Source organism: Pseudorca crassidens, chromosome 16 (assembly GCF_039906515.1).
Source record: "Pseudorca crassidens isolate mPseCra1 chromosome 16, mPseCra1.hap1, whole genome shotgun sequence".
NCBI lineage: Eukaryota > Metazoa > Chordata > Mammalia > Artiodactyla > Delphinidae > Pseudorca > Pseudorca crassidens.
The window spans coordinates 26,648,077-26,664,134 of record NC_090311.1 but is presented as its reverse complement, the minus strand read 5'-3'; the positions used below and the strand labels follow the sequence as shown (position 1 = coordinate 26,664,134).

General features: G+C 42.3%; 1 protein-coding gene across 9 annotated transcripts in view; it reads right to left on the bottom strand.

Moving 5' to 3' along the window:
• ARMH3 (armadillo like helical domain containing 3) overlaps positions 1-16,058 on the bottom strand; it is a 173,601-nt gene that overhangs the window by 23,022 nt on the left and 134,521 nt on the right. For all 9 annotated transcript variants that reach the window (XM_067709617.1, XM_067709614.1, XM_067709616.1 and 6 more), the window contains one exon: positions 7,330-7,408. In XM_067709617.1, coding sequence (XP_067565718.1) covers positions 7,330-7,408 — 79 coding nt within the window. The remainder of the gene's footprint in view (positions 1-7,329; positions 7,409-16,058) is intronic.

The following is a 16,058-nucleotide window of genomic DNA, read 5'->3' as shown; positions in this document are numbered from 1 at the left end:
CAGTTATTTATAGTGGCTATTATCTTAGGATCAGGAGAAAAGCAAAAAGGGTTAGAAAGATGACTAATAGATGAAAATATATACTCAGCTTCCAGTGCAACTTTCACTCAATCAGATGTGAAGCATTTTTTGTTTCCCTAATTGACTTTAACCTACTCCTACAAATGAATGATTCTCTGTTTCATCATAATACTTTCAAAGATACCTCTTATAACATGACATTATACAGGGCCTCCTCTGAAACCAAAATCCAAAGCCTTAGTGAGAGTGGAGACTTGAAGAAATAATGGGAGGCATCTGGTGACACTGTCCTATAGTCCTGTGGCACATGGGGGTGCCAGCAGACCACCTTTGTGATCTTCCCGGAAAATCCCTAAACTTGTATGAAAAATTTTTAGCAAGCCCCTGGGCCACTTGGTTTAAAGGAATACCAGCTTCCAGATAGGTTTGCTCACGCTTAGAAACAGAAAGTAGAATGGTAGTTGCCAGGGGAAAGGTGGAGGGCAGGAAAAGGGGAGTTGTTCAATACACAGAGTTTCAGTTTTTTGTTTTCTTTTTAAATTAATTTATTTTTGGCTGTGTTGGGTCTTTGTTGCTGCATGCAGGCTTTCTCTAGTTGCGGTGAGTGGGGGCTACTCTTTGTTGCGGTGCATGGGCTTCTCATTGCGGTGGCTTCTCTTGTTGCGGAGCACAGGCTCTAGGCGTGCAGGCTTCAGTAGTTGTGACACATGGGCTCAGGAGTTGTGGCTTGGGAGCTCTAGAACATAGGCTCAGTAGTTCTGGTGCATGGGCTTAGTTGCTCCGTGGCATGTGGGATCTTCCCAGTCCAGGGCTCGAACCCATGATAAATTGCACAACAATGTATATATTAACACTACTGTAGTGTACACTTAAGAGTGGTTAAGATGATAAATTTTGTTATATGTTTTTTACCAGGACAAAAAAAGAGAGAGATAGGTTTGCTCAGTAGGTCTAATCATATGCCTAGTAGCATTGAGGCTGGCTCATACTAGGCCTTTGAGATGAATGCTTGTGAACTGAATCAAAGGCAGAACAATTAGGACAGGGATGAGAGTCAGTGCACTAGGGTTTATGGAAGATGTGCTAACAATTTAAATGACTGAATCATATTTCTAAGGCATCCAGCCCCTGGGTGCCCTGGGACCCAAGGACAAGGCATAGAAACTCTGGGACTCTTCTCCACTCTTTCTGTCCTTTTCAGGTCCTGGCTTTGAGTACATTTTACAATCTGTGCCTCTCCATTTATCCAATTCCTACCCTTCTTCTTTCAAGGCCCAACTCACTTCTTCTCTCTTCCACATGGCCTTTCCTGACCACCACAACCTGCAGAGATCTTTCTCCAACAGGAACACACAGATCCTATTGCTAGTACTGGTCGGCTATTGATAATAAATTGCCTTAAGCCATCTTTTGCACTTACTCCATCCTTTGAGAACAAAGGCCCTTTATCATACCTCTGTATCCCTCAAATGCCTGGCTCAATCTAAAGCACAAAGCACTAAATGCTAAAATACTGATAGCTGAATGAAGGCTGAAGAAAGTAAAAGTAAAAGTGTTTTCCAATGGGATATTTCAATGGCACAAAATTGGTCATAAGTATGACTGAAAGCTTAAGGAATCAGGTGCTCAGGGAAGGTTTTGACTTGAATCCTAAATTGCCACTATGTACTCTAGATATTCAGGGCTCTAGAGAATCTTCTGTAAAGTTCTGCTATGAATCCCTCTTTTGCCTACAAGGAAGTTAGAGCTGATATAAATCAATGTCATAGCATTTGCAAACCAAAACAAATAGTGAATAGTCTAAAAGGTGCTTAAGATCTTCAATGGGCATTTTCAAAGGTCTGATGGCTTTGGGGGCAAGGAAAGTATGAGGTACTATTCAAGGCACCTAAGCCAGTGATTCTTTAAAAAGAAATGTGTTGAAGGGGTCAAAGGCTGACTGAGACTTTTTTTTTTTTTTCCGGTACGCGGGCCTCTCACTGCCGTGGCCTCTCCCGTTGCGGAGCACAGGCTCTGGACGCGCAGGCTCAGCGGCCATGGCTCACGGGCCCAGCCGCTCCGCGGCATGTGGGATCCTCCCGGACCGGGGCACGAACCCCGTCCCCTGCATCGGCAGGCGGACTCTCAACCACTGCGCCACCAGGGAAGCCCTGACTGAGACTTTTAAGAAAGATGGGCCCTCTTCAAGGAAAAAAAAAAAAGGACATATGCATAATTTTACACAATTTCAGTGTGCAGTAACTTTCTAAAGCCTATTCTTGGACTTTGGGTTAAAAACCTGTGAGCCAGTATTCCAAAAAATTTCATGACAGATCTGTTGAGTGTAGACTCAATTCTACTAGGATGCAGCCAGTAATAAAAAAGTCTTTTTCCTAATTTGAAAAGCAGGAATAAAGGACAGGGAGTATATAAGAGTTTAGGGTAGGACAGGATAGGGAGGAGAACCCCCTGAAGAGCTCTTCTATTGCAACATACTTATCTGCAGGGAGCATTGCATCATCAAGACAGTATATCCTCAAAGCATCCAAACCCAAGATTTAGTCTGGGGTCTAGAGTTTCTCTTAAATACCTTCCTTCCACATTTATTTAGTACAAACAAAAGGGTCGTTGGGATTTATCTATGAAAATGCCACAGGTTGTGTGACTCAGCTATCCTCGTGAGAGAATAAAAATCAGGGTGCGTATCACTGGTAGGGATAGGGGCATACCAAATGATTCTACCAGCTAGGGACAGATGCTTACCAACAAGCCGTACTGAGAAGAGAAAGGAGCTAAATCTCAGCTGAGGGTGGGCAAGGGGCCTGAAGGACAGTTTTTATAAGATGTACTAAAGACAAGCAAACCCAGTAGGGAATAAACTGGGAGTAGTTTCACAGTTCTTGGAAAAGCAAGTTGTACCTTCTCTATAAACTTTATTCATAAAGATACATGAAATACAAAAAGTGGTCAAAGTGCCCTTACCAAACACCATATACAAAAAATTAATTCAAAATAGGTCAGAGACCTAAATGTAAGAGCTAAAACTATACAACTCTTAGAAGAAAACATAAGGGAAAAGTTTCATGACACTGGATTTAGTAATGACGACACCAGAAGTACAGGCAACCAAAGGACAAACAGGACTGCATCAAAATTGAAAACTTGTTCATCAAGGGACACTGTCAACATAGTAAAAAGGCAACCCACAGAATGGGAGAAAATATTTGCAAATCACATGTCTGATGAAGGATAAATATCTAGAATATATAAAGAATTCCTAAAACTCAACAACAAAAATCCAAACAACCCAATTAAAAAATGGGCAAGGGGCTTGAAGAGACATTTCTCCAAAGAAGATAAACAAATGGCCAGTAAACACATAAAAAGATGCTCAACATTAATAATGATTAGGGAAATAAAAATCAGAACCATAATGAGATACTACTTCACCCCCATTAGGATGGCTATTATCAAAAAAATCAGAAAATGGGCTTCCCTGGTGGCGCAGTGGTTGAGAGTCCGCCTGCCAATGCAGGGGACACGGGTTCCTGCCCTGGTCCGGGAAGATCCCACATGCCGCGGAGCAGCTGGGCCCGTGAGCCATGGCTGCTGAACCTGCGCGTCCGGAGCCTGTGCTCCGCAACGGGAGAGGTCACAGCAGTGAGAGGCCCGCGTACCGCAAAAAAAAAAAAAAATCAGAAACCAACCAGTGTTGACAAGGATGCGGAAAAATTGGAATGTAAAATGGTGCTGCCACTGTGGGAAACACTATGATGGCTTCTCAAAAAATTAAACATAGAATTAACTACCATTTGATCCAGCAGTCCCACCTCTGGGTATATACGCAAAAGAACTGAAAGCAGGGACTCAAAACACCAACGTTCATAGCAGCATTCTTCACAATAGTCAAAAGGTGGAAACAACCCAAATGTCCATCGATGGTTAGAAGGATAAACAAAATGTGCTATACACATACAATGGAATATTATTCAGCTTTGAAAGGAATGAAATTCTGATACATGCTACAACATGGACAAAACTTGAAGACATTTTGCTAAGAGAAATAAACCATATACAAAAGGACAAATATTGTATGATTCCACTTTCTGTGAGACGTCTAGAATAGTCAGGTACATAGAGACAAATAGTAGAATAGTGGTTACCAGGGGCTGGGGGTACAGGAAATGAGGAGTCATTGTTTAATGGGTTTAGGGTTTCAGTATGAAATGATGAAAAAGTTCTGAAGATGGACAGTAGTGATGGTTGCACAACAATGTGAATGCACTTAATGCCACTGAACTATACACTTAAAAACTACTCAAATGGTAAATTTTATGCAGATTTTACCACACACACACAAAAGGAGTCAAAATGAGCAAGCTTCACAATCAACTCCAGACAAATATGACACCTGTGTATACAAAATAAAAATGCACACAGGGGCTTCCCTGGTGGCGCAGTGGTTGAGAGTCCGCCTGCCGATGCAGGGGACACGGGTTCATGCCCTGGTCTGGGAAGATCCCACATGCCGCGGAGCGGCTGGGCCCGTGAGCCATGGCCACTGAGCCTGCGCGTCCGGAGCCTGTGTTCCGCGACGGGAGAGGCCACAACAGTGAGAGGCCTGCGTACCGCAAAAAAAAAAAATGCACGCAGTTTATTACACTAGAAAATGAATGACCATTCAGTCACACTGAGGGTATTAACTGATTAAAAAGCTTTGCCCTCCATGAAGCCAATGAGAAGTAATAAAAAATGTCATCTATCTTCTGGACATCTGAAAAGAAACCCCAGTGTGAAAGACTGGGCTTTGTTTATTAAGCAATAATGGATTTACAAATATCATCTTGAAATGCCTCAAACACACACTAGAATGTGGCTGGGGGTTGCCAGAACTAAACCTCTTGCCAGAAGAAAATGGCAGCCTAGGCAGGCAGATCTAGCAAAGAGCCCTCTCTTGTCTGCTATCTTACTAAGTGCTATAAATCCCAGTTAACGTCTATCCATGGTCTTTAGGCTTTACTTTAGGAGTACTTTAGAATCTAGATGGGGATTAAGTTCCTGATTTTTTCTTTCTACTTAGTTTGCTGCTAACAACTGAGGCCCTATTTTTCTTTTTTTCTTTCTTTTTTTTTTTTTGGCCAAGTGGCATGTGGGATCTTAGTTCTCCCACCAGGGATTGAACTCAAGCCCCCTGAATTGGAAGCGCGGAGTCTAAATCACTGGACCACCAGGCTCTATTGCATCCCAAAGCCAGTTCTTTGAGAAGCTGTGAATACACTTAATATTAGTGACATTAGCATTAATGTTCATAACTGAGGGGAGAGAAGTGCTCCAACACATGTTGGAGATTAACAAGGAGTCAAAATACTTTTAATCTGATATGCTGAGAATAAAACCAAAGTGCACCCTCATGCTGTCATTTATTGCCCTTCAGAGTCAGTTAGGGAAGAGAAGCAACAACTATTTTGAGGGCAGTTTTGAAAAGGGTCCCAGAATAGTTATCACCCTTCCCCCACTACCCAAGTGAAAAGAGTTGTTAAGAGAGGTAATGAATATACAAAAACTCCATGAGAGCAAGGACTACACTTAGATTATTCACCACTGATCCCTACTACCCAGGACCACACTTTGTATACAGCAGGCATGCAATTATTTACTAAGAAAATAAATCTTTGAGAGTGCTATCCCTTCATCATTCTCAAATAGGGCTGTGTACTCTCACTCTGTAGAAGTCGCCTCATCTCTGGCTTGTGGACTCTTACTGAGAGTCACTTTCATCACTTCATTTAACTTTGAAAGAAGTTGGAGAAGGGTGAGGACACGTGCTTGCTAATCATCCTTTTCCAGATTGCCTCATGCGCCAGAATGGATTTTTATTATTGGTCTGTGGCTGCTACTGCTGTAGGAAGATTTCAGCCTGACCTTCCCAAGCTGCTGAGGGATGAATACTGCACGTGGCTGACTGGGAAAATGTGTCTTCCTTTTTTTTTTTTTTTTTTAAAGCTTTTAGGCTAACCAGAGCTCACTGTGGTAAGAAAGTCACCCTTTCTTTCACTATACAAAACTCAAGATGTTGAATTCTTTTGCATAAAAATGATATAATAAAACTGATCTGAACTGGTCCAACAGGAAAAAGGTAGGATCTTGAAGCACCTCACAGAGAGCAGTGGCATCAAAGTCCTATACAGGACTTAGGACTGCTCCATAGGCAGAAGAGGAAAAAAGAAAATGAAAGCCATTTATCAAAGCGGTTTAAATAAGAGGATGGATTCTCACAGCTGGCCTCACAAAAGAGAACAAATATGTCAAGGGGAATAACTGATAGACTAATTGAGTCCTATCCATCTGGCTGAGGAAAGAGCCACTGGTAGGAATACTGAGAAGCTGTCTGTTAGGCAAAAGGCTTGCTTGGTGCCTCATTTGGTGAGCGGAACAGCTTTTAGGAACACTGAACACACAATCACACAACAGCTAGCTGGCTGGCCCTGCCAGCAAGAGGCTCAGTGGCAAAAAAAAGAGAGCGCAGAGCATAGGTGTTTTTTTTTTAATTGGTTTGGAGCCTATATCTGGACTCTCACCTCATGAATACCCAGGCCCTCCAACTTGGGAGTAGGGTGGGAAGGAAGGAAGATTGTGTGAATACATGCCTCATTTTGTGCTTTTAAAAACAAGACTCAAGAGTCTCATTCTGAAACATCAAGTTCAATACCATGCTATGCTAAAGCCCCATTTGTAATTTTATATAATGCAGGGCCGAGTACAGGCATTTTGGGAGAAGAGGAAATCAGGCCAGACTCAAGGAAAACAAACACACAACACTATCTGCATCTCCAACTTGGTCCATATCACAGAAAAACCTGCTCCGAAATAAATGCTCAAGGCAAATTAGAACTCAATTACTAAGGAAAATCTGCCCCAAGGAGGGCTCATGTTTTAAGGAGCCAAACAGCCTCAAATTAAGCTGAACTCAGGGTTTTTCTAATTGGCAGTTTCAACCACTGCTAAGTTTTCATTTCTTATTTTCAAAAGTCAAAATGACTCTCTGCCTAAAATTAAAAGAAGAAATGCCATATCACCCACTCTAAAATAACAATTCACCAAAATTTCACCTACATATCTTCTACATAATTAAGCAAACCCTTCATATGGCACAAAAACAGAAGCCATCATTCTATTTAAAGTACTACCAACAAACCCCTTACTAATTCCTCTTAGCAGCCTAGCTCTTGCCACTCCCATTAGAAGCTCAGTCATAGAATCTCTCTGCCATCAGAGAGGGCTTGATGCTAGCCACAAACTAGGGTCACTATGAGGAAAGTAGTGGCTTACCTGCTCCTCCGACAGTTGGGATATGTGATTCACAGCAGCGTAGGATTCAATTTTGGGGTTAAAGTGGTTGATGATGGCTCTGAAACAAAGAATTAACATTAATATAGCACCAGATGGAATAAGAGGATAAATGAGTTAAAAACAAGTATCGACTACCTTCTGGTTTAGAGTATGAGAGCATGGGAGTAACTGTCAGAGAGTAACTGTCCTCTTAGGAACATGAGGTCACACGGGGTGAACTGATCACTTTAAAATGGGAAGGGCTTAATAATTTATTAGACAGAGAACAGAATCAAGCATCTCTGCTCTGCAAATGAACTAGGGAAAAACCTCACAACCAAACAAAAAACAAAACCAAGCATCCTTTAGACAAGAAACAGGACCCGGGGGCTGTCCACTAGGGGGCCCTGGTGTTTCAGTCAGAAAGAAAAGTAGTAGTTTGCTCTCATCTTACTTGGGAGAACAGGGCATTCAGTAACACATAGGCTAAATACAGTCTCTGAAGAAGCTAAGCTTTATCAAAGCTTACAACCAATCATCATATTTGTTAGTTAATATTTCAAACCAAAATTTTATTTCCAGCCATTCAAACCAAAATCTGAGTGTTTTCAAACACTCCCTCCTCCACCACTCTGTCACATTCAAGGTCACCAAGTCTTATCAAATCTACCTTTTATTTTATTTATTTATTTATTTATTTATTTATTTTGCGGTACGCGCGGGCCTCTCACTGTTGTGGCCTCTCCCGTTGCGGAGCAACAGGCTCCGGACGCACAGGCTCAGCGTCCATGGCTCACGGGCCTAGCCACTCCGCGGCATGTGGGATCTTCCCGGACCGGGGCACGAACCCGTGTCCCCTGCATCAGCAGGCGGACTCTCAACCACTGCGCCACCAGGGAAGCCCCAAATCTACCTTTTAAAAACCTCTGAAATCTGAAATAAATTTTCCTGAAACAAATGTCTTAGTATAGGTCTTTGTCATTTCTTGTCTGGTACAGCAGAAAAAGCACAGGTTTTAGACCAGAGGTTAGCATGGGTCCTTAGTGATATAAAAGTGATTAAAGAAATGTGGAGAACAGACAAATATTTCTAACAGAACAATTTCAAATAACATGTGTAGATACTCTCCTCCTTAGGAGGTGGAGTTTAATTCCCATTCCCACTGAGAGTAGGCTAGACTTATTTCCAAAGAAGAGTAGCGAAAGGTAAAAATAGTATCTTGACAGTAAAGAATCCTGGCGAATACTACCTTAACCAAGCGATGAAGGTGAATATCACCAGCGATGTCATGTGGCTGTCATGTAACGCCTGGTATGATCTGATGAGAAGGGCACTTCGCCTCTGTTATATACTTTCAAAAATCCATAATCTCAGAATCTAATCGTGAGAAAAACATCAGACAAACCCACACTGGGGTACATTCTACAGAATACCTAGCCAGTACTCCTCGAGACTGTTAAGGTCATGAAAAACAAAACTTGAGAAACTGTCACAGACCAGAGACCATTGGGGAGATATGACAACCAAATGCAATGTGATAACTCTGAATTGTATCCTGGAACAGAAAGAGGACATTAATGGATAAACTGGTGAAACCCACATAAAATATGAAGTTTAGTTATTAGCAATGTATCAATGCCCATTTCTTAGTGTTGATAAATGTTCCATGGTAATGTAAGATGGGGGAAACTAGGCTGAGGGGCATACAGAAACTCTGGGTGTTATCTTTACACTTTTTCTATAATTCTAAAATTATTCCAAAATAAACAATTTATTAAAATGTGTATGTCTGGATAGCATAATAGAAATATGTTCTTTTAATATAACTTACTGATAGTAAAGGATTATAAAACCATTTAATCTAATATAAGTATAAACCAGAAACTTCAAAAAAAAAAACCCACTATGGTTTGGAATCCTAGTTTGGCCACTTGTTTTCCTGAACGATTTTGGGAAGCTGTATGTCTCACCAGAGGAAAAAAACGGGAATAATAATATCTACTTTGGCAGTTAGCACAGTATCTAGGAAAGGTGCATTGTAGGCATACAATAAATGTTTGTTGAAAGAATGAACTAAACCTTAAGAGGATTCTTGCAATATTTATATAACAAAGCAATGTCAAATATCTAGCACAATGCCTGGCACAAGCTGGTGCTCAATAAATATTCAATAAATGAACAAATCAAATAGGACAGAAATGGGTCAGGAGCAAGAGGCAAGTTTTGCTAACTTATTTTTCTAGAGGCTAGGACAAAGGGTAGAGATGTTATCTGCAAGTTAAGGTTGTGGGGCTTGGTCTAAATCCCAAATAGCCATTGTGACCAAGTGGGGTGTCAAATATTTTTCTCATTCAGAAGGCAACGTTTGGGGGTATTGGCAAGGATGACAACAGTCCAGGAGCAGAAAAGAAAACCAGGAGGCTAAACCCAATGAGAAGATGGGAGGGCAGGTTTAGGGAACTGAGAATCCCACCAAACCTAGCAGCAGTACTAACTTAGTTAACCCACTGTAGTCTGAGTCATAGGGTCCAGCATGCAAAAGTGATGGGATTGAGAAAAGGAAATACAATATACAAATCAATCTACAATTAGATCTCAGTGATTTTGGAAAACAGAATCTGCATTCTGTAAATACATCTATTTCATGCTTTTGTAGGTTTGTTTTTTCCTAAGGTTTCCTTTAAATTTCTTAGTAAAAAAATGTTTTTGAAAAAAATCCTGACTCGGACTTCCCTGGTGGTGCAGTGGTTAAGAATCTGCCTCCCAATGCAGGGGACACAGGTTCGATCCCTGGTCTGGGAAGATCCCACATGCTGCGGAGCAACTAAGCCCGTACGCCACAACTACTGAGCCTGCGTGCCAAAACTACTAAAGACCACGTGCCTAGAGCCCGTGCTCTGCAACAAGAGAAGCCATTGCAATGAGAAGTCCGTGCACCGCAGCAAAGAATAGCCCCCGCTCACCACAACTAGAGAAAGCCCGTGCTCAGCAACGAAGACCCAATACAGCCAAATACATAAATAAATAAATTAAATTAAATTATATAAAAAACAAATCCTGACTTGACTGAACTAGGATTTTTTTGTTTTGTTTTGGTTTGCCTAGGTTTGGAAAACAGAGAACTCCAAAAAACCCTAATGTCTGTCTGTGTGGGACGGTAGCAGCCACTGGGGCCCAGCTGGCAATCCAGAGAAGCTGGTGAAATTTGGACAACTAAATAATCCCTGGGAATGGAACAGATGGGGATGCTGTAACTCTATTCCCTTTCTATCTGAAGAATTTTCTTGCCAAGAAATAAAGCAAGGAAGCAAGAAAAGAGAGAGAAAGGAAAAAGAAAAAGAGGGAAGAAAGAAAGAGCGGGGCAGGCGCTCAGAGCAAGAAAAGGAGGAGAGAGGGAATGGGGGAGAGAAAGAAAAAAATTGGAAGGTACTATCTTCAAAAAGTACACTTATTGGGACTCCCCTGGTGGTGCAGTGGTTAAGAATCTGCCTGCCAATGCAGGGGACATGGGTTTGAGCCCTGGTCTGGGAAGATCCTACCTGCCACGGAGCAACTAAGCCCGTGCACCACAACTACTGAGCCTGCGCTCTAGAGCCTGCGAGCCACAACTACTGAGCCTGCGTGCCACAACTACTGAAGCGCGCGTGCCCTAGAGGCCATGCTCCACAACAAAAGAAGCCACTGCAATGAGAAGCCCACGCACCACAATGAAGAGCCCCTGCTCACCGCAACTAGAGCATGCCCGTGTGCAGCAACAAAGACCAAACGCAGCCAAAAATAAATAAAGTTAAAAAAAGACTCTATTAAAAGAAAAAAAAAAGTACACTTATTTCCTTCCCTTGTCACCATTATACCTGCCAAGTGTCAGTTGGGTCTGTGGATGCCCTGTGCTTGATACTGCAGGGCATATATGCTAATATTGTTTGGGCAAACTTATCCTGAGGGTATGACAGATTTGCCAGTCTGAGAATTTATATTTGGAATGAAGATAAAATCATCTTCCAACCCGCCCTGTGACATTCTCGTCCCAGAGCTTCAGATCTCAGCAAGTGATGGAAGGTCTCCCACCAGGCAAGTTAAGGGACTGTTTAGAAACCTGAGAGAGGTGGAACACTGTACATCCAGTTAATAATTTCTAATTCAGTACCCACAAAGGACACAGAGTATACGTCCCTGCTTTACTTTTCTTGCTGTTTATTTGGGATTGTTATCTGTAAAATCTGAGTACTAATCTGATCTGAAGATAGCAGGTGCAGGGCACTAGGCCTAAGAGGTAAGACAAATAGACTGACACTGGCTGTTCTCCCTCCATGCTCTTTAGCAGGGTATTTCAGAGAGGGTTTGGAAGCTTCCTATTAAAGTTCTCAGGACTTCATACTGTTGAAATGGAAATATGTTCTGAGACAGCAAAGAGATGACAAAACACCAAAACCAGGCTAAGTCAGCCCACACTGAGTGACACATACCTTTGCAGTGACTGAAATACTTAGTTTCTCCTTCACCAGGAAGTTTGGAGGCTACCAGGGTTCACCTGGGTTGTGATTTCACATTTCCCCACCTGGCCACGGTCCCAGAATTAAACTTATGCCTGACTAGTTCTCAGTAGGAGAAAGATGAAATACCAGATTTATGGATGAAGGAGGAATCTCTCTCTTTTCATTAGGCTTTCCTTCCCACTGATATCACCTTAAAAAAGATTTACTATCATCTCTTCTGACCATCTGGGAGAAGGGGGAGGGGTCTACTAAGAGATTCTAAAGAAGCTCTCTCATTTTCACTGATCAACACCTGACAGGTAGCAACTGTCTAGTGCTAAAGTCTAAAATTTGACGTTCCAGAGAAGAAATAGCAATTTTTTCTCTATCAGAAGATGAATGAAGAGGGGTGGGATAGGGAGGGTGGGAGGGAGATGCAAGAGGGAAGGGATATGGGGATATATGTATACCTATAGCTGATTCACTTTGTTATACAGCAGAAACTAACACACCATTGTAAAGCAATTATACTCCAATAAAGATGTTAAAAACAAAAAAATAAATAAATAAAAAGAAGATGAATGATCAAAGTATGAGTTCAAGTCCCTCCCTACCCATTCCATCCAAAAAGGGCAGGTTCAGAGAAGGTGAATACTGCACGAAGGACACAAGTTCCTTGCCCCTGACTAGCCTTGTAGAAAACGAAGGTCAGTAAGGAAAGAAGGTAACTGAAGAGACGAGGGAGAAATGTCTTGTAGGAGCAGGAAGCTAGGACAGGCTTAATCAGGGCATCCCCACTAGGTTTGTACTGAATTGTTATGGACAATATCTGCCCCCACCCCACCAATTCACATACTGAAGCACTAACCTCTGATGTAATTATATTTGGAGAGAGAGTCTTTATGGAAGTAACTAAGGTTAAATGAGGTCATAAGGGTGGGGCACTGAACCAACAGAATTAGTGTCCTTAAAAGAAGGGATAACAGAGAGCTTGCTTGATCTCTCTCTCTCCACCATGTGAGGACACAGCCAGAAGGCAGCTGTCTGCAAGCCAGGAAGAGAATCCTCACCAGAAACTGACCCTGCTGGATTTTGATCTGGGACTTCTAGCCTCCAGAACTGTGAGAAAATTAATTTCTATTTTTTAAGCTGCCTAGTCTGTGGTATTTTGTTATGGCAGCTGAGAAGACAAATACGTGGATATTCTACTCTCCACAGAGACCCTGGCATTTGGACAAAGCAGACCCCAAGCCAGAGTCAGTCTTAGCAAAGTAGTAGAGTGGATAAAATCAGCTTCTCATGCTGCTGGTGACTTCCTCTCTTTATATCCTTTACATTTCAGGTTATTGTATCCTTCTCTTCTAGAAGAGGATCATTTTGAGGGTCCTATGCCACAAAGTTCCAATCAAATGCCACAAATGTAGCCATATGGGTTATCAGCAGCAGGGTTCGTAGCACCATACATGGCAAAGAAAGAGATGTGCATTTTCTCTTTTATTTTCTTCTTTTTTTTTTTTTTTTTGGCCACACTGCAAAACTTGTGGGATCTTAGTTCCCCGACCAGGGATCAAACCTGGGCCCTCGGCAGTGAGACCAGAGTCCTAACCACTGGACCACCAGAGAATTCCCTGTTTGCATTTTGAGATTGGTTTTTATCTAATATCAGCCCTTCAGGTATTTAAACAAAACCTAGCTTTGCCAAAGGAAAGCTTTCATGCTAAGAAGTATTTTGGAAAAGGGGACTTGAAAGGAGAGGAGGAATAGGGAAGAAGAGGAAGGTGTGAGTGGGCAATGAATGAGAAAACAGCCATTATAAATAGATTAAGGCTTCTCTTTTACAAAGGTGGCAAAACAATTAAGTTGGAAGAGTCTTTTCAAGAAGTGATGCTGGGACAACTGAAAATCTACATGCAAAAGAATGATGTTGAACCACTACCACATACTGTACACAAAAATTAACTCAAAATGGGACTTCCCTGGGCTCCCCTGGTGGCGCAGTGGTTGAGAGTCCGCCTGCCGATGCAGGGGACACAGGTTCATGCCCTGGTCCGGGAAGATCCCACATGCCGCGGAGCGGCTGGGCCTGTGAACCATGGCCGCTGAGCCTGCACGTCCGTAGCCTGTGCTCCGCAACAGGAGAGGCCACAACAGTGAGAGGCCCGTGTACCGCCAAAAAACAAAAAACAATGGGACTTCCCTGGTTGGTCCCATGGTTAAGACTCTGTGCTTCAGATGCAGGGTGCATGGGTTCGATCCCTGGCTGGGGAATTAGGATCCCACATGCCATGTGGTGTGACCAAAAAAAAAAAAAAAACTCAAAATGGAACACAGATTTAATGTAAGATCTAAAAACTATAAAATTTTTAGAAGAACACATGAGAGTAAATCTTCATGAACTTGGATTAGGCAATGATTTCTTAGGATACCAAAAGCACAAGCTGACAAAAGAAAAAGTAGGTCAAGTTTAAAAACTTTTGTGCTGCAAATGATACCATCAAGAAAGTGAAAAGAGGGACTTCCCTGGTGGTTCAGTGGTTAAGAATCTGCCTGCCAATGCAGGGGACACGGGTTCGAGCCCTGGTCCAGGAAGATCCCACATGCCACAGAGCAACTAAGGCCGTGCACCACAACTACTGAGCCCGCGCTCTAGAGCCCTCGAGCCACAACTACTGAAGCCCGCGAGCCGCAACTACTGAAGCCTGCGTGCCTAGAGCCCATGCTCCACAACAAGAAAAGCCACCGCAATGAGAAGCCCACGCACTGCAATGAAGAGTAGTCCTCACTCGCAGCAACTAGAGAAAGCCTGCACGCAGCAACAAAGACCTAACGCAGCCAAAAATAAATAAAGAAATAAATTTAAAAAAAAAGAAAGAAAGTGAAGACAACCCACAGAATGGGAGAAAATATTTGCAAATCATGTATCTGATGAGAAACCCAGTGAGATACCACTTCACATCCACTAAGATAGCAATAACCAAAGGACAGTTAACAACTGTTGGTAAGGACAGGAAGAAATTAGAACACTCGTACACTGCTGGTAGGATTGTAAAATGGTACAGTTACTTTGGAAAGTGGTTTGGCAGTTCCTCAAATGTTAATACACAGAGTTACCCTATGACCCAGAAATTCTACTCCTACATACTTGTCCAAAAGAATGAACCCATTATGTTTACACAAAAACTTGTACACAAATGTTCATAGCAGCATTATTCATAATAGCCAAAAAACAACCCAAATGTCCATTACCTGAAGAATGTGGTAGAGCTACAGGAGAATATTATTCACCCATAAAAAGGAATGAAGTACTGGTAAATGCTACAATATGAATGAACCTTGAAAATATTACGTTACGTAAAAGAAGCCAGACACAAAAGGCCACATATTGTACCATTCCATTTATAGGAAAAGTTCAGAATAGGCAAATTTGTAGAGATAGAAAATAAATTAGGGACTTCCTTAGTGGTCCAGTGGTAAAGAATCTGCCTTCCAATGCAGGGGATGCAGGTTCAATCCCTGGTCAGGGAACTAAGATCCCACATGCCGTGGGGCAACTACTGAGCTCGTGCGCCTCAACTAGAGAGGCTGTGTGCCTCAAACTACAGAGCCCACGTGCTCTGGAACCCGCGAGCCACAACTAGAGAGCCCACGTTCCCTGGAGCCTGCGTGCCACAGCTAGAGAAGAGAAAACCTGCACGTCACAACTAGAGAGAAGCCCACGTGCCGCAACGAAGAGCCTGCGTGCCTCAACAAAGATCCTGCACGTGGCAACTAAGACCCGATGCAGCCAAAAAAAAAAAAAAAAAAAAATGTTGGGGGTAAACTGGTGGGGAAGAAAGAAGGTTCTCCTATTCTCAACACTGTTGACCACTTTTTTTTTTTGAGAGATGGCTGGAGCTGCCCACATTACCCAGAGAGAGCCATCCATCTAAGACTAGGAAGAGGATTTAAAGAAATAAGGCCCAAGGAAAGGGAAAGGAGTCTGGAGGTAGAACTGAGTGGGGAATGGGAATATAATTTCTTAACAAACCTCCAGCTTTCCTCAAACTGGAACTAAATGCTCCATGAAAGCAGGGACCAAATTTATTTTGCTCACCAATATATTCCCAAGCCTTTAGTAAAACTGAATAAATGAAAGTCTAAGAAGGTTTTTTTCCAGTCTTACCACAAGTAAGGAGGTCCATGATCACCAGCTATTCTCCAAAAGTATGAAAATAACAATAAAAATGTTTTATCCCCATCCCAGAAGAAAAAGTG